Source organism: Myxocyprinus asiaticus, chromosome 10, assembly GCF_019703515.2.
Source record: "Myxocyprinus asiaticus isolate MX2 ecotype Aquarium Trade chromosome 10, UBuf_Myxa_2, whole genome shotgun sequence".
Classification (NCBI taxonomy): domain Eukaryota; kingdom Metazoa; phylum Chordata; class Actinopteri; order Cypriniformes; family Catostomidae; genus Myxocyprinus; species Myxocyprinus asiaticus.
Window position 1 is genome coordinate 28,382,125 of NC_059353.1, and position 22,388 is coordinate 28,404,512.

At 38.4% G+C, this 22,388-nt stretch overlaps 1 protein-coding gene across 4 annotated transcripts in view; it reads left to right on the forward strand.

Moving 5' to 3' along the window:
* The first annotated feature begins 5,902 nt into the window (after positions 1-5,902).
* plekhm3 (pleckstrin homology domain containing, family M, member 3) overlaps positions 5,903-22,388 on the forward strand; it is a 59,718-nt gene continuing 43,232 nt past the window's right edge. For 3 of the 4 annotated variants that reach the window (XM_051708715.1, XM_051708719.1, XM_051708717.1), the window contains exons 1-3: positions 5,903-5,938; positions 11,474-12,353; positions 19,267-20,217. In XM_051708715.1, coding sequence (XP_051564675.1) covers positions 11,900-12,353; positions 19,267-20,217 — 1,405 coding nt within the window. In that variant the 5' untranslated portion in view covers positions 5,903-5,938; positions 11,474-11,899. The remainder of the gene's footprint in view (positions 5,939-11,473; positions 12,354-19,266; positions 20,218-22,388) is intronic. The other variant, XM_051708716.1, reaches the window with a different exon arrangement.

Below are 22,388 nucleotides of genomic sequence, written 5' to 3' on the forward strand. Positions count from 1 at the left end.
CTTCTTAGTGCACATTAATCTGCAATTTTATAAAGTACAATTGAGTAGAGACAAATGACTTAAATTTAACAGACTCCAAGTTCACCACAGTAAACACTAATCACCCTCATGGTGACACAAAAATCACAACTATCAACCAGCTACAACAAAACAACAACAATAGTCACAAGAATTAAAACTATATACATTTTTTAAATAACACTTATTATTTTTCTACATAAGTTCCCTTGTTTTGATCAAACATACATAATTTTTTAAAGCATAAGGGCTTATGGGTATTCCATACAGCTGCAACTTTGTACTTGATAATTTTGAGTTAGTAGTACTCGAAGCCAAAGATTAAAGAACTTATATTTTTGAGATATGATTCCAAAATGTGACATTTCGAGTACTGTTTAATTAGGACCACTTAACAGTTTTTATTAATGACAACTTTAGGCTTTAGAGCGTAACGGTAACTTGATTAAAACTAGTAAGAATAGTAAAAAATGAAGCTTAAGTTTTGTTTTTTATTTGAGAGAACTATTAATATTTACAGTGAATAATAAGTGTTACAAAAACAGTCAACATCAAAATTGCATTATTTTAGAGCCACTGAAAAGACACTAACATTCAAAATTAATAAACATATTAATGACTGAGATAGAGCTCGATGCCTCTCTCTCTCTCTTTCTCTCTCTCTCTCTCTCTCTCTCTCTGTGAGAGTACACCTTACCCCAGTAGGAAATGCAGTGGTTTCCATGGGGACGTATAGCCACTCTACTCTTCAAAAGCAGGCCGAGCAAAGGTAGTGAGGCCCTTTGTGTTGGAGAGGAAAGCATGGAACAACGCTGGGCAGATGAAAGCCTTGCCATTCTTACGCCCAATCATAATTTAGTCATCAGCGCAGGAGCAGAGAATCCAAATAGAAAAAGAAAATACAAACAAAGAGAAGGAGAGGCATACGGGTCAAGATATGAGCAAGAGAGAGAGGCTGATTTAGGGATAAATCTCAAAGAGATAAAGGAATAGTTGTGCTATGGCTCAAGCTTGTTTTTTCATGGTGATGAACACTTATCTGTGCTGTAGTTTGTGCTGAAATGACAGACACTATGATGGAGCCCACTTCTGTCCAGTTTGAGCAAATTATGATGAATGCATCAACTACAATGTTCCGAACCAAAATAGATGCCTTTTTAATTATGTGATTTCTTTTTTGTCTATCAATGGGAACGAATTGGGCTTTATGAAATAAAACTGTAAATACAATTTCACAATAAGTTAGAAACTGTACAAATGTATGAGTAATATAATTACTGAAATCAAATGGAATGTAGTATGAGAAAATATTTTATTGCATTTTTTTACTGATTTATTTAGTTTTATTTATTTTTTGCTTTAAATTGGTTTCTATTGAAATAATCGGTGATACATTTAACTGCAGTTATTGACTGTGCATGTTACTTTAGGCAAGTTGTCCATTTTTGCCAAAGATTTGCTGCAAGTTCAACACAAACCTCGGAAATTTCTGGCAAACAGTGTGCCACAAATTAATTGCAAGTTTGCCAAATAAACATTGTACAGTTTGCAGTGGTACAATGAATCAGGCAATGAATCAACAAAGTTTCAAGCTACACATTTACTACAGATATAGTATATTTTAACCTTCTAAGCATTTTATATTTGTCAAGTAAGCACTTTCTTATTTCAACACTGATTGCTTGGCCCCATTTGAAAAGAATCCACCTCCCTCTTTACATGCCACTTACTGCAGCCTAGCTGCCCAATTTATGACTCTCCTAACTGATTCACAGAAAAAAAAAAAAAAAAAATTAAGAAGGAAAAACCCTGTGTTTTCTGGGGCAGAAAAGCATTCACCACAGGTTCAGATGAGGGTCTATGTAGGTCATGCACAATATGGCACCCACAAGTTTACAGCTGGAGCTCGTACCGCCATTATCCCACAACAATATCTCAGAGAGGAACTTATTGAGCCCATTAGCCCATGTCCCCTCCTCCTTCATTAACGAAGCCTTTCTTTAAACAAGCCAAGACAATGAGCTCTCTGAAAGGGTAGCGGGGGGAGGACAGGAGGACTGGAGGGGAGGTCGCAGGTTTAGCCCAGAGCCCACGATAATTACTGTGTTTCTGTCTGTGACCTGAAAAAGACTTGAATAATGTTTCTTTTTCTGTGGGGACCCGAACAATAGATGCAGGGCTGGCTTCAAGAACTCCAGGCTTTTTGGCTATTGGCACAAAAATCTCGTCTCTGCCACTCATAACAAACCTCTTAGCGTCATTCGTCGACCACAATTTGTACATTAGGAATGCACAGATCTTTTATGTGTTTAGACTTCTTTTGTGACTATTTGTTTGGCATCTCATTTCAGGCCCATGTGGGTTGCTAATGATTGTGATTTATATGCAGTTTGTGTGTGGTATTGGTGTGTGTGTTTGTGAGAGAGTATCTGCAACATTTTAAAGATTATTTAAAATGCAGATTTTCCACACTCATATCTCACATAGTATCAATGCTATAGAGGACCATGTTGTTAGAAAGCAGATAATGTTGATGGGTAACAGAGCCAGCTCTTTTCTCAGTACACTAACAGCAAAATGCTACAATTGTAACATGTACATTGACAAATATTATGGAGATAATAGAAAAGGGGATCTAAGTTTCATGTAGAATTACACAACTGTGCAGTGAAGACTGCAGAAAAGTATGTTATTGCATTAATTAAATAATCCTCCTAGTATACTGTTAATTCTTCAAAAAAAATTCTGTAACAGAGCATGGCATAGAAACAAGGGATACACTGGCTCTTGTGCATCTCTTTACCACTATTGATCAATTGTTTGAATGTGAACAAAAACTGCAAGACTAGAAAACCAAAGACATTATTCATCTTAATAAATTCCTTACAACCTTCAACAGATGCCCCACACTCAGACTTAATGTCCTGCTGGTGCACCTGCTCTCAGAGAAACATATTATACAACTCCATGCATTATAAACAAAACACTAACCATACAGATTAACAATGCATTTTGTGACTTTTTGAATACCCTTACAAAAAAAGGCTGGGTAGATTACTTCTGAATAGAAACATGGTGCTGATTACAAATTACATGACAAAAATTGTAGTCAGTATGCAGTCTTTTGGATTACATTTTAAAGGATTCTAATCTGATTTCTTTAGGATTACTTTTGGATTAATTCTACCCTAATTCTTGTTTATTTGATGTAACATGCATTTAAGTAGGATAAGCTTGTACATTTTGACATAATTCTGCAGTAAAGAAAACTTAATTAATGGATGAAAATATTTCCATTTGAAAACACTCGAAGACTCACCAAACGTTTATCGGCTGTTGGCTGATTAAGATAATAAATATATATATATATATATACAGTTGTGCTCAAAAGTTTGCATACGAGAATTGGTAATATATGTACCATTTTTAAAGAAAACATGAGTGAGCAGGCAAAACACATTTCTTTTATTTCTTATGGGATTCATATTCAACTGTAGGTTATAACAGAATGGCACAATCATAAAACAAAACGTGGCAACAAAGATAAAAATGAAATGACCCCTGTTCAAAAGTCTGCATACCCTTAGTTCTTAATACTGTGTATTGCCCCCTTTAGCATCAATGACAGCGTGCAGTCTTTTGTAATAGTTGTCTATGAAGCCTCAAATTCATGCAGGTGGTATAGCTGCCCTTTCGTCTTGGCAAAATGCTTCCAGGTCATGCAAAGTCTTTGGTCGTCTTGCATGAACCGCACGTTTGAGATCTCCCCAGAGTGGCTCGATGATATTAAGGTCAGGAGACTGTGATGGCCACTCCAGAACCTTCACTGCTGTAACCACTGGAGGGTCAACTTGGCCTTGTGCTTAGGGTCACTGTCATGCTGAAAAGTGCAAGAGCATCCCATGTGCAGCTTTCGTGCAGAAGAATGCAAATTGTCTGCCAGTATTTTCTGATAACATGCTGCATTCATCTTGCCATCAATTTTCACAAGATGCCCTGTTCCTTTGGAGCCCCAAAACATCAGTGAGCCACCAACATGCTTCACAGTGGGTATGGTATTCTTTTCACTATAGGCCTTGTTGACCCCTCTCCAAACATAGCGCGTATGGTTGTGACCATAAAGCTCTATTTTGGTCTCGTCACTCCAAATTACAATGTGCCAGAAGCTGTGAGGTATGTCAAGGTATTTATTTGTGGCATTGGCGCAGTAAAGGCTTCTTTCTGGCAACTCGACCATGCAGCTCATTTTTGTTCAAGTATCGTCGTATTGTGCTCCTTGAAACAACCACACCGTCTTTTTCCAGAACAGCCTGTATTTCTCCTGAGGTTACCTGTGGGTTTTTCTTTTTATCCTGAACAATTCTTCTGACAGTTGTGGCTGAAATCTTTTGTGGTCTACCTGACCTTGGCTTGGTATCAAGAGATCCCTGAATTTTCCACTTCTTAATAAGTGATTGAACAGTACTGACTGGCATTTTCAAGGCTTTGGATATCTTTTTATATCCTTTTCCATCTTTATAAAGTTCCATTACCTTGTTACGCAGGTCTTTTGACAGTTCTTTTCTGCTCCCCATGGCTCAGTATCTAGCCTGCTCAGTGCATCCACATGAGAGCTAACAAATTCATTGTCTATTTATACACAGACACTAATTGCAATTTAAAAAGCCACAGGTGTGTGAAATTAACCTTTAATTGCCATTTACACCTGTGTGTGTCACCTTGTGTGTCTGTAACAAGGCCAAACATTCAAGGGTAACATAGTATTACCATGTTTTTGGACACCACAATCATGGAAATACCACGGTATTCTTCAAAGTACCTCATAATATCATCAGAGCCTAGCGGGCTGCGCTCATGACATATAACGCTGATGCATCACGGGTGACCCGAGTACGAGTCCCAGCTCATGAGGTCCTTTACCAATCCCATTCCCACTCTTCTCCCATATCATTTCCTGTAAACTCTCCACTGTCCTCTTGCCAATAAACCAGAAAAGGCCAAAAAAAAAAAAAAAAAAAAACAAGTACCTCATAGTATCATTTAAATACTATTGTACATGAATATGGAAATTTAACATGAAAGAAAAATACATCACAGTACATGTTTTTACTGTTTTGAGAAATATTCATTCATGATGACCAATTAAAGCGCTCCAATACATATTTCACAATATTAATTTGATAACTTGATCCGTGCATCTAACACTGTCAGTACATGGATTTTGTGGATTAATACATGGATCAGTAACATTTTCATTTATTTTTTTAAGATTTTCCATTTTTTGCATCCAAACATCAGTGGATGTATATCATGAGCAGGGACACATCTGTTTGCATTTTGCTTTGTAATATAACTGAAACAGAGAGTAAGCTGCGCAACAGCTGAGCAAGTAGAGTGCATGAGAGAACATCTCCGCCCGCTGTCACTTAATGTCACTGAAAACAGCCACAACGAGCACGAATCATTACATTAAGAATAACACATTTTAGCACCGGATCGCCACTTATTATAACACGAATGACATGGAAACTCCTGCTCAAGAACTGGAGATGTTTCTTTTGCATTAAACACTTACCTGACGAAAGCTATTTCAAAAAGTGGTTGAGTCAAATTGGTAAAGGGAAAAAGTGGTAGGGACATGTCCCACCTGACCCACATATAAATTGCACCTAAGGTTCCACTTCAAGGTCTTGAAATCACACATCCCTTGTATTGTAAATGTATTGTAGTGGTACAATGGTATAGTGATGGTATCAGACAGACAAGGACCTCTAAAGAGATGGCACTCCAAGCTACTTCTAAGAATATTTTACTTCACCCCATGAATAACGGGAGCCGGAACCATGTATGCGGATGTTGTTTAACACGGAGCGCATTTTCGTTAACGGAACTGAATGTGACAGATTGTAAACAGAATCGGGTGAGTCATTTTCACATACAAATAACGGATTGTTTTCTCTTTTGCTGCTCTTAAATGTTTTATTTAGTGAGTCTCTGATTTTCATCGATACACAAATATGTGGTATGACAGTATACTTGGAAATGAAACACAATCAGATGACACAAATGCATTGGCAGAGGATGTAGCTCAGTGCTAGCTAGCTAACATGATTGAAGTCAGCAGTTGATTTAATTGAAACAGCAACTATTGAAGTGAAAACAATTTAAAAAAAATAAAAATACTGAAGAGGGGTACAACTAGATCTAGAGAGTTTGTTTTATCCTTGCTCTTTTGCTGCTGTTCTCGCTTGCAGCTTGCTTGTGTGTGTGTCATTGAGCACATATTATCTTTGTTATCTAGCTGGGCATGTTTGAAGGTAAACTGTCACTCTGGATGAAGGAATTAAATAAAATTGTTCATGATTATTATCAAGTTAAATGTTATTGAGGTTTTTTTAATCAATAAAGACGTCTGGTGTGAATAGCCAGCATTAGAGGAGTGAAATAAGTATAGCATAACATGAAGTACCATGGTACTTCTACAGTACATTTTGTAAATGCAATAGGGCAAAAAAATAATCAGTCTAGGCTACTGTCAGTAATATTTAGGGTGTTAGACTTTGGTCATGTGTTTCCTCTGAGTAAGATCTTTGAAATAATGTGACTATGTTCTTGGAGCCTGATGACACATTAGTGCTGTTCTCATGTTTAAATATAGTAAACTTTATTGCAGTGTTGCAGAAGCAGAATTAGTTACACACTATAACAACAAACATACAATATACAGAATAAAGTACATTGAAAATAACAGTACAAGAGATCTATCATATGTAAAACAGTGCAGTATTTTTTATTTTATTTTATTTTTTTACTTCATTGTATAAAATGGTATTTAAGAGGGCACGCTTCTACTCACTACTGCTTTCACTGTAGAGTTAACACACTAACACATACTACCAACAGGGGTCGGATTCACGAAAATGTTCTTTAGAAAAAAATTACGAAAGTTCTTAGGATAAATGATAAGAAGTTTGTAAGAACGTTCCTAAGTGCAATTCTTGAAAAATTCTTAAGAAGTTCTTAATATTTTCTTAAGAACATCTTAATTCTTTTCTTAAGAATAAAAAGACAGGCTTTGACATTGTCTGATCAGCCTGCTAATGGAGTTGCCTTGTTTAGCAGCCTACAACAAATTCAGTACTTCAACACTGGTAAATTGTTACAATAAATTGATCTATTAACCTTTTTTTTAATTTTTTTATAAAGAAGCAAGCGCTTCGCTATTATGTTTTTGAATGTAAAGTGCATGACATGTGTTAGTTTCACAACATTAACCGTCAAAGGAGAATTTAGGCTACATGCTGCTAACCATTTGATAACTTTTAATTTGACATGGAGGAAAAGAAAAGAAACAAAATCTTCAGTAGACAAGAGCTGGATGTTCTTGTTGAGGAAATTACTGCAAGGAAAAAGTTCTCCTTGGGAAGCTTGATAATAATATCACGTCGGAAAGTACGAGGCGGGTAAATGGAAAAGGGAGGCGGAGGCTGTTTCTACTGTGCCCAACTCCGATAGGGATGTGGTGGGGGTGAAAAAGAAAGACTCAGCTTTCTATTGTTATAATTATGTTTCTATGAACTCTAAATCGCGGAGAGCGCTATATGCATCATATCCGTTTGAATTAGCATGATTGGTCACCACATTAAGAAGCTTCAAAATAACATTTATTGTTTGAATTTGCTGATAACATTTACTTGGTTTACAAGATGAAAATAAAAATATAATTAAACACAAAACAGTCAAAAACGTTTTTTGGTCTAAAATAACATTTCTACGTAAACAGTGCATTGCAACTTGAGACTCAACATGAAAAACGCAGTAAATTTATTAAACATCTTACCTTTTAGAATTTAAGACAGCTGTGAGGTGATCTAATTTACGACGATATTTAAGATTTTTTTTTTTTTTTTTTGAGAATTCTTAAGAAATTTATTCGGGAATACAAAATATTCATAACTTTTTTTAAGTTACACTGTAAAAAATTTAAAAGACTGTAAAAATGCTACAGAAATAAAACATTAATTGATTAACGAGAATTAACAGTAAAATATACAGTAAAAAATTGTAATGTATTTTAAAAGACAATACAGTAGTTTTTACAATAAAGTTTTTTATATTGAAAAAGTATGATTTTCCTGTATAATTAATGGCAAAAATTTACATTGTTTAACGAGAGTACATGTACTTTTTACAGTAAATTATTGTTAAAATTACAGTAAAAAACAGTAATCGGGCGTTCCCACAATTCCCTGCATGACCCATTACATTTCATTATATTTTATGAGAATAGTTATGTTTTGTTTTTCTTATTTTTAATATCAGTTATGTACATTGGGGTGTTCTGTGTTATATTTGATGTAGCTTAGTTAATATTTCTCGCATTATTTTAATTTCACACGTGTTACCCTGATGGTGTTTAGTGTTTGTGTGAGTGACACTGAGCACTGTCTCTACATGTTTATTGGTCATTGCTCCTGAAAGGCCACTATTGATGAACTGCATGTCATCGTGTGCCCTTCTGTAGTTACTACGATGATTTACAATACCTTATAAAGGAAAAAGCAGATTTTTACAGTTTCAGAAGGCTAATATCAAGTTTATGACATTTTTTTACTGTAAATTTAACAGAAGTTTGTTTTTTTTCAGTGCCATCCTGGTCATGTAAATTACAACAGTTTTAAACTGTAAAATGTACAGGTTGTTCTGTAAAGTTGTTTACATTTTTACTGTATTGTTTACATAATTATTCTGGCAACCACAGCTGCCAGTTTTTTTTATTTTTTATTTTTTTTAAACAACAGGATTTTTTTTACAGTGTACAAATTAAGAAGAAAATGGTAGATAAGAAGAAATTTCTTCTTAAGAATGTTTCGTGAATCTGGCCCCAGGTCCTTAGCTTTGCTTCGTCAGTGCCTCTGATCCTGCATAAGGAAGACTGATGCTTGCTGTGAAATGACTAAAAATAGAACAAGAGAGAAGGGCCTTTACATCTCTGTCAGAATGATTTGTCTACAAGCAGAGGTGAAAACAACACAGTCTTGGGTTTTTACTGTAGCAAAATGACCGGTCTAGTACTCAAGGCTGACTGCTAGCCTAGGCTAATCAATCTAAAAGTGTTTTAGAATGATAAAAAAAAAAAAAAAAAAGGTTTGGAGTGACTGCTTTTAGTAACGACTTCCACTATTTCTGTATTTGCAGTATCTTACTCCCTCTGAGACTAATTATGAGGAAAGCTTAATTATGAGAAAGCTTAAAGCTGAAGTATGTCATATCTGCAGCACTATTGCCACCGAATGGAATTGCAAAAATAATGTTTTCAAAACACCTTGCAATTACATCCCTCGTCTGCTGTTGTTCAACAGTCAGATTGTCCCACCCCCAATGCACGGCATTGGTTGAGTAACATTGTTGGGGCGGGTCTAAGCGGGTCATTTAAAACAAACATAGGAATTTTTATTTTGCTACAGAGACAGTGTTTACAGTTTTCGAGAAAATTAGCCTATGAATGGCTTACTTATCATAATAAAAACTAAGAATGGCTTACTTATGGCAGTCTCTGTATATTAAGCTGGAATAGAAGGAAGTATTTTAACACTGAAAAAGTTACATACTTCAGCTTTAAGATTTGCAGTCATGTGGATTTGCTTCCATTGACCCATAGTACTTAGACAGAAAACACAACGGATTCTCCAATTCACTGACCACATTTATGTGCACTTAAGAAAATGGCTTATTCCAGGGTTTTTGCAGAAAGCGATGTTCTGAAACATCATGTAACAGGAAAGACAATTTCCTTATGCCATTTAAGGGATTAAGAGAAAGCCGTTTAACACTCCTAGGTTTCTCCTCGAGAACGCAGCTAATGTGGTTGTGTAAACGCATAAGCGCCGTTTTTACAGGTTTTTGAGGAGTGCGCATGTGCGTGAACGTACCGGATAACAAACGTCATAGGATGGAGCCCAACAACAAGTCAGCACAGCAGAAATAATTCAACATTTCTGGGAATACAGTGGGAAAAGTACATACACAATAAAATGTACCCATGCACACCAATGTAAAATATCCAACGTGGGGGAATCCCAGAGTTTTACCTGATAGGGAAACCCCACTTTTGCAGCGCAATTCAGCTGCAGGTCGTGAAAGAAAGTTAAAGAAACAAACACAGCAACAACTCTGAAATATCTGCAAATAAAGCGATGCAATGGGGCATAAAATAGTGAAGTCTTCCTTGGATACCATGTTTGTTATTTATGCAAGCGTCGCAGGGAAATTACGTTGCTGTGAAGAAAGCTGCTTACTGACGAGCCGCATGTATACGGGAGTAACGAGTACACCGCTTATACAGTGCATGTAAGCGGGAGCACTGCTTTCTCGCAATAAGCCGCTTTCTCGCAATAAGCCACTTTCTGGTGTCCGTGTAAATGTAGTCACTCTCTCGGCTGTTTGTATGTCTCTTTCTTTATCTGTCTTTCTTTCTCTGGTGAGTTTCTTCTCTGAGATGATGTAATAGTCTCTTAATAATTGATGATTTATAGAAAGTGAAAGACCCTGAGCTTAATCGCAAAGGCACAGGAAATCGATGTTGGTGTGAGAGGAGGTAGACCAGGGTAAGATGAGGAGAGGCTGCATTATCATGTGGAATGAAACAGAAACATGCTGTGCTCATGTATAGAGGAGGCAGGGAACCCCACCCGAGGCTGGAAAGTTCCACTTATGATGTCGGTTTGTCTGACTGCCTTAAGCTCAGAAATATAAGGTAGGCTATTGAACAGATTCCATGGCAGTCCAGGTAGTAGCGTGAAACTGACTGTGCCTTGAAGGTAAGTGGATTTCAGTGTCTCAGTAGCTTTGCATCATATGCGCACGCCTGACATGGATGATGTTTCAACTAAGGTAGTCAGGCAATGTTACCTTGTTTTGTGGCGATGTCGCATGCATACTTTGTGGAGAAGACAATCCCAGAATACATCCAAGATGGCACATGGAGACAAGAGAAATGTCTCTATAAGAATAGGCCACATATATTTAGTTCAGTACTAACAAGGATTAAAATGAACTATTTTACCCGATGTTTGTGGGTGCTAAGTATTTTTTATGCATAGAGCATTGCATTGTTAACTTAGCAATATGCTGCTAAGGTCAGATTCTATTTGAATCATTTGTGAGTCACATCTCTCATGTGTTTCTTTTGAGTATCGCTGTTATTTATAGTGCCAGTTGAATATTGTTAGGACATCTTTTATTACACAATGTCAGAAAAGTTGTCATGGTGTATTTTGGGCTCATCCTGTTTATTACCAAGACCTTTTTAACTCCATGTTTGAGGATTTTTAAGGGGGTTACAGTTTCTGATGTCATACTCTTTACTCAAAATTTTTGAACATCAGCTGTGCATGGTGTAACTGATGTATTTACTGACTGTTATGTGCTTTTCTCTCTTTTTGTCCAAATTCAGGATGATTCAGGTTGAGCCCTGGGGAAGGATGTCCTGGTGCCATATTGCATTTATTACTCACTGAATTACTGCCTTACAGACAGCAGTGGTTTAACTGAGGTGCTGCTTTAAATGAGAGGCAACACCTGTTCCATGTTTGCACTCGGGTTCTGCCAGACTCACCTTGCCCATTGCTGATACTGATAACTGGCACATTAGTCAGTCTTCATTAGGTGCTTGATTAACAGTGTTGGCTCATAAAATGACAGTCCTGGAAGGGGTTCAGGCCTTTGTTGACCGTCTGTTTTGTCACACTTCCTCTTGGGTCCAAACAGCAGATGTTCCAGCTGCAGTGCTTTGAGGCTTCTCGATCCTGCCTTTCCTACACTCACGTACATCAGGAACCTGTCGCTCTGCCTCCTTTGTGACAGCAAGATCGTGGAGGTGATGGAAGGTCTGGAGGTGGAGGACATTAGCCCTGCCCTCGAGGCCACTGAGGACTACCTGCACTGCCTTGATGACAACCAAGGAGATGGCCAGGTATGCCCACAGAAGCTTAAAGAGGCGTCCACCTTGGAAAAGCTGAACTCCAGTGGGGTTTGGGGGCTTCTAACAGGAAAGCAATCGGAGATATCACCCGGCAATATGGCCTGGGCAGAGCAGACATCCTTTAATGTCCTGGGACTTAGAAATGGAAAAAGGAACCGGGCACGATCCACCAACGATTTGGCAGCTCATGCCAAAGAGACAAACTCCACAACTACCACATCCAGCAGCACCTTCAAACGTGGCCACAACCGCTCACGTTCAGACATCAACAACCGCAGTTACACAGATAATGGGATGCAAGCCATTGACAAGAACACACTCAAGAACATGGCACTAAACGAGCAGAGGGATGGTAAGAATGAAACTCTCTAAATAAATGTTTTTTTTTTTTCTGTCTTTATTAATTTAATTAATTAATGTTGAGCGTTGACATATATCATCAGTTCAAAACCTGGTTATGTTTGCCGAACTCTGATGCATTCTTGTGCTAAAATGCTAGACGCAGCGCAACTAATTTAACAGAACGCAGGTGTCCTGAGACGCATTTTTAAAAGTTGATGTTCTTTTTTTTTAACTTAACACTGCATCTAAAAAACCCAGTGCTCTTGTGCGTAACACACAAAAAAAAAAAAACAGCAAGACCCGATGCAATTTTCAAAGATGTTCTGTCCAGCGCATGTTCACATAGAACAACAATAGAAAAGCATCACAGGTAGACACAATGATATGTTTGGTGTGAACATCCCCAAACACGGTAAACCATGTCACGTAACCAAGCGCGACATGACAAGATTTTAGCAACAAATAATTTGTCGATACGCAGTGAAAAATTCTGTTATACCACATAATCACAGCTTATCAGAACATATTTGATGTTTAATATACAGCTATGCATTGCATACAGGGCTACCCAGAGCAACGCCAGAGAAATAGGAACCAAGCAACCGTCAAAATGCAGCTTGTTGTGACTAGTTAGGACAAAAACTGAGATTTACATGGAAGAGAGAGCCTTTAATTGCTTGTTGCTTTATCACACCTGGATAGGGTACGGTGGAAGGGTTTACTGAACAGCTACTCTCCATAACTATGAGGACACTAGCTATACCGGAATTGCTTTTTCCCCACTTTTTACACTTTATTATTATGTCACCTGATGTTTTATCTTTTATCTCCTCACACCTGTGATTTGTTGTGTCTACATCTCTGTCAACATCGATCACCTGCGCAGGAATCAGTTTTTTTTTATGGTAAACAAGAGGTATAATGAGTTTTTCTTGATTGCTTATGCTTTGGTTTATTTCTGTTTCTGTGTGTTTTGACTGGAAGGATTTTTATTTTTACTTATGAGAGAAGGTCATCCCAGATTGAGGAAAATAGGAACCCAGAAGCATATTAGGATTAATATTCAAATGTAAAAACATAAGCCATACAGCAGTGTGGAGAAAGAGCTAGCCTATTTAATTAGCACTACTATCATTTTTATTTTCAATACCAATGTTTTTAAGGCCATTTTATAGCATTTTATTTTTACCAGTGCCAGTTGTCACTTTTTTATGTCCATTGTAGTCTGTTTAATATAATTCTCTATTAACTCATTTTAAAAGACTTACGATTTATTTCAACACCCAGTAAATCAATACTTGGTGCCACAAAATAGCAGGTGATGGTGCCACAAAATAGCAGGTGATCCCAATCCTCTTGGCTGTCCTTGCTTCTGTGTTTAAACTAATGGAGCAAATTGTTAATTACTGCAAAATGTGCCAAAGGGAGTGACGGGAAATAGAAGTAAGTTCCACACTAGAATGCCCACTGTTTCTTCATGTGACTGAGATTGAACAGAGCTGAATCCTAGGTGACATTAACATATTGGCATTTCACTCAGTTTCTAATGCTGATAGATCTACTTATTAAGACTGGAGAAACCCCTACACCCCTCACTGCACAGGTCTCAGTGTTTGTGCTATGCTTGACTTGCCGCTCATTAATAACGTCAAAGTCAATATAGTCTGCTTTGTTCACTGTTAATTTCGACATATATTTTTTTGACTAACTCAAAGATTGACTTTAGGTTTACCTTTACATGAAACCCTTAGTCTGAATATAGATTTATATATATAAATTCTAGCTGTCAGTTTGTCCAGATACTCAGGTGATATTTCACCCCATGCTTCCTGTAGCACTTGCCATAGATTTGGCTGTCTTGTTGGGCACTTCTCACGCACTTTACAGTCTAGCTGATACCACAAAGGGGCAATGGGGTTAAGATCCATAACACTCTTCCAATTATCTGTTGTCCAATGTCTGTGTTTCTTTGTCCACTCTAACCTTTTCTTTTTGTTTTTCTGTGGCTTTTTCTATGCAATTCTTCCCATAAGGCCTGCACCCCTGAGTCTTGTCTTTACCGTTGTTCATGAAACTGGTGTTGATCAGGTAGAATTCAATGAAGCTGTCAGCTGAGAACACGTGAGGTGTTTATTTCTCAAACTAGACTCTGATGTACTTATCCTCTTGTTTAGTTGTATCTGGGCCTTCCACATCTCTTTCTGTCCTTGTTAGAGCCAGTTGTCCTTTGTCTTTGAAGACTGTAGTGTACACCTTTGTATGAAATCTTCAGTTTTTTGGTAATTTCAAGCATTTTATAGCCTTCGTTCCTCAAAACAATGATTGACTGACGAGTTTCTAGAGAAAGCTGTTTCTTTTTTGCCATTTTTTACCTAATATTGACCTTAAGACATGCCAGTCTATTGCATACTGTGGCAATTCAAAAACAAACACAAAGACAATGTTAAGCTTCATTTAATGAACCAAATGCTTTCAGTAGTGTTTGATATAATGGCAAGTGATTTTCTAGTACCAAATTAGCCATTTAGCATGATTACTCAAGGATAAGGTGCTGGAGTGATGGCTGCTGGAAATGGGGCCTGTCTAGATTTGGTCAAAAATGACTTTTTTCAAATAGTGATGGTGCTTTTTTACATCAGTGATGTCCTGACTATACTTTGTGATCAGTTGAATGCCACTTTGATGAAATAATGTACAAATTTCCTTCCGAAACAGCAAAATCTATACATTATTCCAGATGTTTTGGCTGCAAGTGTGTGTGTGTGTGTGTGTGTGTGTGTATGTATATATGTATATATATATATATATATATATACAGTATATATATTATACAGTACTGTGCAAAAGCTTCAGGCGCCTGTGAAAAATGTTGCATAGTGAGGATGTCTTCAAAAATATTGAAATAAATAGTTTTCATATATCACTTAATGTCATACAAAGTCCAGTAAACATAAAAAAGCTAAATAAATATTCGGTGTGACCACCTTTGCCTTTAAAACAGCACCAGTTCTCCTAGGTACACCTGAACACAGTTTTTCTTGGTTGTTGGCAGATAGGATGTTCCAAGCTTCTTGGAGAATTCGCCACAGTTCTTCTGTTTATTTAGGCTGTCTCAATTGCTTCTGTCTCTATATTTAATCTCAGACAGACACGATGTTCAGTGGGGGCTTTGTGGGGGCCATGACATCTGTTGCAGGGCTCCATGTTTTTCTGTTCTAATCTTTTCTATTTGCAAAATTAATGTTTGGGAGTCTAACATTTATATTTCCTATTGACACACTAAAGCTGAAGATATAAATAACTATCTTAAGACAAATGCTTTTGTGAAACATCTTATGTGCCTAAGACTTTGCACAGTATACATATATAAATATGACACCTTTTGAACCACATGTTACATTTCAAAATTAATTGTTCTGTTCTTGACTGACTTATATTAAGTAGACTATAAAGATTATTGCAGCCCATGGCTTTCTAAAAAGGATTAAGAATATTTGACCCTATAATCCCTGGATGAATGTAAGTGGATTTTAATATTGTTCAAGTTTGTCTTCTATTTTGTTTTTGTCTCAGAGTCTCAGTGAAACAGCACTTACTAGTTGTCTTTTATTAATGTGCAAAGTGGAGATTATACTCCCAACATTCCAACTGTGTTTTTGTTATGATATCATCTAATGATGTGACTCTTCCATATGAGTGCTGTGTTTGTTTACAGCCTATGTGGCAACTCAATATTTTAGAGCAATATTTAGCAATGATGTGGTTGTGATGTTGGTTTTAACAGAAAGTTGGTCTGACTGCAGCTGTGCACAGCGAGATCTCCATGTGCCAGACAGAAGACATTTTTCAGCCGTCCTATCAGTCATAAAACGTGATTGCAATGAGCCAGCCCACTAATTTATTTGCTTATTAGATTTCAAGCAGTACAATATTATTCATGGAGTAGTGGTGGCGTAGTGGGCTAAAGCATATAACTGGTAAGCAGAAGGTTGCTTGGTTCGATCCCCTCAGCAACCACCATTGCGTCCTTGTGCAAGGCACTTAACTTCAGGTTGCTACGGGGGGATTGTCCCTGTAATTAGTGCACTGTAAGTCACTTTGGATAAAAGTGTCTGCCAAATGCATAAATGTAAATTATTAGCTGAATACAGTTTCACAGGTTGATCATTGGTCTTAAGATGGATTTACGTTGCAATCGCAATCATAGTGAAGCAAATTGCAGGGTTTTTGGTTAAATAATCAGTCAAGGTCTGTGCTTTGCCTCTTCATCCTTATTTGCCCTTCCCACTCAGGTTTGGAGTGGTTTGAGTCATCAGTGCTGACTGTTTCCCTTGTGCCTGTTATATCAGTCACTATTACAGGTCTTATGTACCATGCCCAGTCTTATACTCGTCACATGGGTCTTTTAGCAACTTGCAGTTGAAAGATACAGGCTCTGCAGGCCGACAGGCCTAGCACCAGCTTGCTAATTGGGTCATGTCAGCACGCCTCACATCCTCTCTGCCGTGAAATTAGTAGTGACTCTTTCCATAGCTGCAAGCTATGTGCCTTTGAAGCCCTCGGAGTGCAAGGAGCCCCCAAAAATCCACAACAACACTCCAGAAGGCTGAAGCACATCAGCTGTTTAGGTGTTTGCTGGCGCCCCTTAAACAACATAAACTAACCCAGCCCACAGTTTATCAGCACAAGAGGGAGGAGACTTGCCCATTATATGTTACAGATGTTATGGAAGGTGCAGTTTTGACTAATACACTACAGATAAGACTTAAAGAAAACAATTCAAGGGCATTACTTTTAACTGATCCTCCTCTTGGCCTCTCTGTGGGACTGTTGGAGCCAGAGGCCGTAGCCCAGGACCAGCAGCCCCAGGCACCCAGCGGGTTTCTGAGGGTTGAGAGGAAAGCGGGCAGTTTCCAGCCAAGGAAGTGTAAGGATGAGGGGTGTTGTGGACCAAGAGAGGAAAGGAGATAAAGCAGGGAGCTCGTGAAAGAAATGGACAGAGAAAGGAAGGAGTGCCAAAGTGGTCACTCTTTGCCGTTTTGTTTGCACAGTAGCCCTACACACAATAATGGTTCTTCCTGCTATGCATTGGCTGGACAGACTGCTAACACGTAGCACAATATCATCCGTCATGGGTGATGTGAACATCTCACACAAAGGGCTCCAGATTAACATGCAGAATTTCTGGAAACATGCGAGTAGATATTTGTGACCAGTTCTGCTGAAAGCTCTCGTCTCAAGAAAAATATAGAGGCACCGATAACATAGCCTATGTTAATTTTCAAGTCTAATGTAAAATACATCTGTCACATTTACGTGACAGGGTTGATGTTAAACAAAGAAAATAATCCCAAAATTAAAAATTTTACCTTAATGAAAATAATGTTTCATGACTGTGACATGGAGGAGGGTGTGGCCGGGCCGTGAGGACGCACGCCCGGCGCTGAATTGTCCTATTCAGCCGGGATGGGGATAAAGACGAGCCGGGGGTGCCAGTTTGCGAGAGAGAGAGAGAGACGCATGTGGCCGCTGTCTCTGTGTGTTTATGTTTGTTTAAGTTGATTTATGTCATTAAAGTTACGTTGACTGTTCTGCTGGTTCCCACCACCTCTTTGCTCATCATGTGAACCAGTTACAATGACCCTTTAACACAGTTGGCTCAGCAGTTTGCAAGTCACCAGAAATTCATTGATCTGCAATATTGCCTCAGATTTTCTTGTGCAATTACAGTCCACATTGTTGCCATTGGTTTGTCAAAGTGCATCCATTAGGGGTGTAAATACTTGTCCTGATTTGAAATTTTTTTTTTTTTTTTTTAACCTAACGTTTCTTTACCTAACAACCTAATGACACAAAATCCGAACTTGGTAGCATGAACTTTCTTAACCCATTTATTCCCACCAATTACAATTGTGACTGGATCTAAAATGAGTTGTTGATGTATTTTACACAGAAAGCACAGACTGTCTTGATATCATGTGAACATGGGGTAAAAATTTTACATGGGTGCTTTAAATAGTCACATGACCAGTTATTTAATCCACTGTGTCCCTTTTAAAAATAAAGTCTGTTTCAAAGCTCTGTAAAAGCAAGTAAGTAAACCCTGTCATAATACACATACAACTACCATATTTTGTACATATAAGTTTTAAAGGATCTATTATTGATTTATTAATAAGATAGCTCTGTCGCATATAAATCATGCTCACAGTAGATGTAAACCAATAAGTGGTCACAATTGTGGCCAGTGGGAAAACACAGAGACTAATTTTTCAATAGGTGACTGTTTCATTCCCATTATACAATTACAGTTTTCAAAATATTGTTATAATAAATGAAACAAAGTAAAATTAAAGAAATATGCAATTTTTCTTGGTTAAGCATTGCCTTTCCCCCACAATTGCCTATTAGAAAAATAATAATAATAGTACTTTACTGTTTGCAATTTTCTATTGGGTCCTTTTGAGCGTCTGTGAAAATGTGACTATATAGTTTCCCACCAGCTGGCTTAAGTAATCTGAGAAGGTATCTGTATTACATTGGTTATTAATATTGTAATGAGAATCGATTGTTTAATTCCATAAACAATGCATCAAAATATCTTTGTTAGATTGTTGCATCACAATGCATCAATGCATTTTTACACTCCTAGCATCCAGACATCTACAGTGTGTAAAGGCCCAAGTATATAATGCCAGATCGATCCATCTGTCTGAACATCACTCCTGGAAAATTATTGTCATGAAAATTGTTGTTTGGTTTATTGACAAATTATTTCATCCATCATCATATCTACTGTGTCCTGACAGATAATCCGTCAAATAATTTTGCATGTCCAATAATTTTATACAAAAACTCTTGAGGCTGTACTGCTTTTTTTTTTAATAGCTCTAAATGTGCTCTTTCTGGCTTTTCATTTCCAGCTCATAAGGAGAGCAGCTCTAGCCTGGTGAAGCAGGGATTGTTGGAGCAGAGAGAGGGTCCATGGGGACGCTGGAGCACCTGTCATGTTGAGCTTACACCCTGTGAGCTACGTCTCTACAGCCTGGACAGCAGCGGCAACCAGCAGCTATGTGCTGCCCTCTCACTGTCTCACTGCCAAGGAGTGAGTGCGCCCCAGCCACAGGATGGACGCGTGCTGCAGGCAGTTTTCTTTAACAGCACCCGTGTGCAGTTACGTGCATCATGCCAGTGGGAGGCACTGGAGTGGCGTAGACTCCTCTGGGAACGTGTCTTGGCCGCCCGTCCTTCCCATCGCAAATGGAAGCCGGCTCGTGCCACCTCCCCTACCCCCCATGAGCCCGATCCTGATGCTGCCTCTATGCCAACCTCTCAACCGCTGGTACGTCCCACAGCCCTACCTCTGTTCACCCAGCACTGTGCCGATGTGCTAAAGGCTGGCCTTCTGCACCAACTCACCGACCTCAACAACTGGAGAGCCTTCACGTTTGTGCTGAGCCGCACCGAGCTGCAGGCCTTTCCGACTGAGGGAAGGGGCCCTGTATCGGAGCCCGTGCTGCGGTACCGGCTGGCCTCCTGTCTGGCTGTGCAGCGGGATGAGGAAAATGGAGGTCTAAACGCTCGCTTCCAAGTGGTCTTTCCTGATTATGTGCTGCGCTTGCGGGCAGAGAGCGAGCCCAAAGCCCAGAACTGGGTGGAGGCCCTGCACACCGCTGTTACTGTTCAGAGACCGCAGTTGGAGAGTGATCAGTCCGGCCCAACCGGAGTGCTAATGAGGAGTAAGCCAGCCAGGGAGCGACGACACAGGGAGGCGCAGAGAGCTAAACGGCAGTCCGTCACCACTAGCTTTCTCAGCATCCTTACCTGCCTGGCTGTAGAGAAGGGTCTCACTGCACAGAGCTTCCGATGTGCTGGTAAACACCTTTGTACACTGCATTTTCATTATTTTCAGCCCACTGCAATGTCTTCATTGTTTTAGCATCTGATTTGCTTAAGGAATATTGCAAACTGGGTAATGTCTCAAATTTGCACAGGCATTTGTGCCCTATGCACAAAAATGCTCGTAGACAATGGCTCAAAGGCAGCGAGTGGTGACATTTTCAAACCTGGTAACTCAGTTTGAACACACACGGTTCAAACTAATTCCAAAAAATCTTTGCCTGTCTTCTATTTCTGATGTCTTGATCAATACAAATGTCATCCCTTTTAAATAAACCTTTTTAGTTATTTAAATTGTATCACAAGTTTTCCATGGGCGGTAATAGTGCAACATTAATTATATCAGGCAAATAGTGCTGAAATTTATAAATCTGGCACAGCCTCGTTTGCATAGAAAGGTGCTGTGTTTGTCCAGAAAAGAATAACAATGTCTCCATTAAAATATACATGGTGCAGTGCTATAATGGCAGTGTGTCTCGGCAGACCACTTGTGACCAGATTACCTGAGACGGATGTTAATACCAGGTGTAAACAGGGCTTATTTTTTAATCGTTGTGTTTCATTTAATAATCTATGTTGAGACGATGCATTTTAGTGTGGGGTCCCTTTTGTCTATAATTTGGTCTGGTTTCCAAGGCTGCAAACGCCATAAATTTGATCTTTGACATTAATCCATATGAACTTCAACCTTTGCATCAGTCAAGTTATTCAGAAAGCTCTTCCAACCGCTAAAGAACTCCAGGGATTTTCAACTTAAAAAAAATTGTTTCAAACTAAATGCCCCTCTTTTCATAACATGCCTCATGATCAGTACTCAAACAAGTATAATTTTGCAAAGCAAACTCTCAACATAAGCCTGTAATTTGGCACATTTGGTTGATACTTTTGTCTTGTTACAACAAAGCACCTCCTCAGTCACATACTGCGTGTACTGGAGTCTGTGGCTCTGCGATGGTGGCCTTCACAGGCCAGGTAGATTTTGAGGAGTTACATTTATAATATTATTTATCAGGCTCAATCTATCTCTAACACACTTTCTTTCTCAATTCTCTCTCTAGTGTGAAATTTCTACCCACTTAATGGGTATGAATGAAACGCTTTCCTCCTCGGTTGTAACAACCAGCTTTTTAATGCAGGATATTTGAAAGCCTCACCAAATGAGGACAGCGGGTACCTGACGATAATTGGCCCATATAAAGCGGAAAAAATCCCCTTTCAGAATCAAAGGCTCCCTGGATCCTGCGATCTGTGTGGAAGCTAATTGTTTGATTCAGGGCCACGAAAGAGATTTTTTTTATAATGGGACATGTCGGCCTAAAAAGAACAGAACAGCTGGGTACATCCTTGCTCTAGGCAGCCTTGCCTTTCTATTTTTTATCTTCTATTTTATTTATTTATTGAGCTCCCTCATACATACTCAAAGTACTGAGGATATGTGTTTTTGCATTCTCCTTGATTGATTTGTTTGGCTCCATGGAACTTTAATTGGTGTTTGAACTTTGATTCTCTTCACTGTTACTACATGTATGTTTTTGTCATCCAAATCTTATTCTTTGCACTTTTTCTCTTTTACAGCATATTTTTGTCCTCCTTTTATCTTAATTGTATTGCCCCAAATAGATGCATGTGCTTGAGCATTCATTTTTCTCTCTTTTTTATGTTTTATACTCTTTGTGAATGGGTTCCACTTTGCTATTAATTGATGTTTCTTGTCAGTCACTTCATCTAAGGGTGGGAGTCAGTGGCCAGGCTGTACAGTTCAACTGTTTGTCCCTTAACAAATGTCACTTGTCTCGAAGTAGCTGCCTGAATGTTATGGTGGGCGTAGTCTAGGGCTGGGCGATATGGCCAAAAATAGTATCACAATATTCTTTTTCATATCGTTCGATATCAATATTTATCAAAATATACATTCACATTTGCACTTTGCTATTTTTTTTTTAATTTCTAAGTTGGCAGAAGAAAGGAAGAAGAAAAAACTGTCAAAATAGTCTATACAAAACTGCATTGGGGGCCCAGAGACAGCCAAAGCAGTTGTGTCTGAGGGATCTTCTACCAAAATATTCAAATATTTTATAGAGTTTATTAATCAAGTGCAGTTGGATATGAATGTTAAAAGATAATCTGCTCGTTTTGAAGCATAATG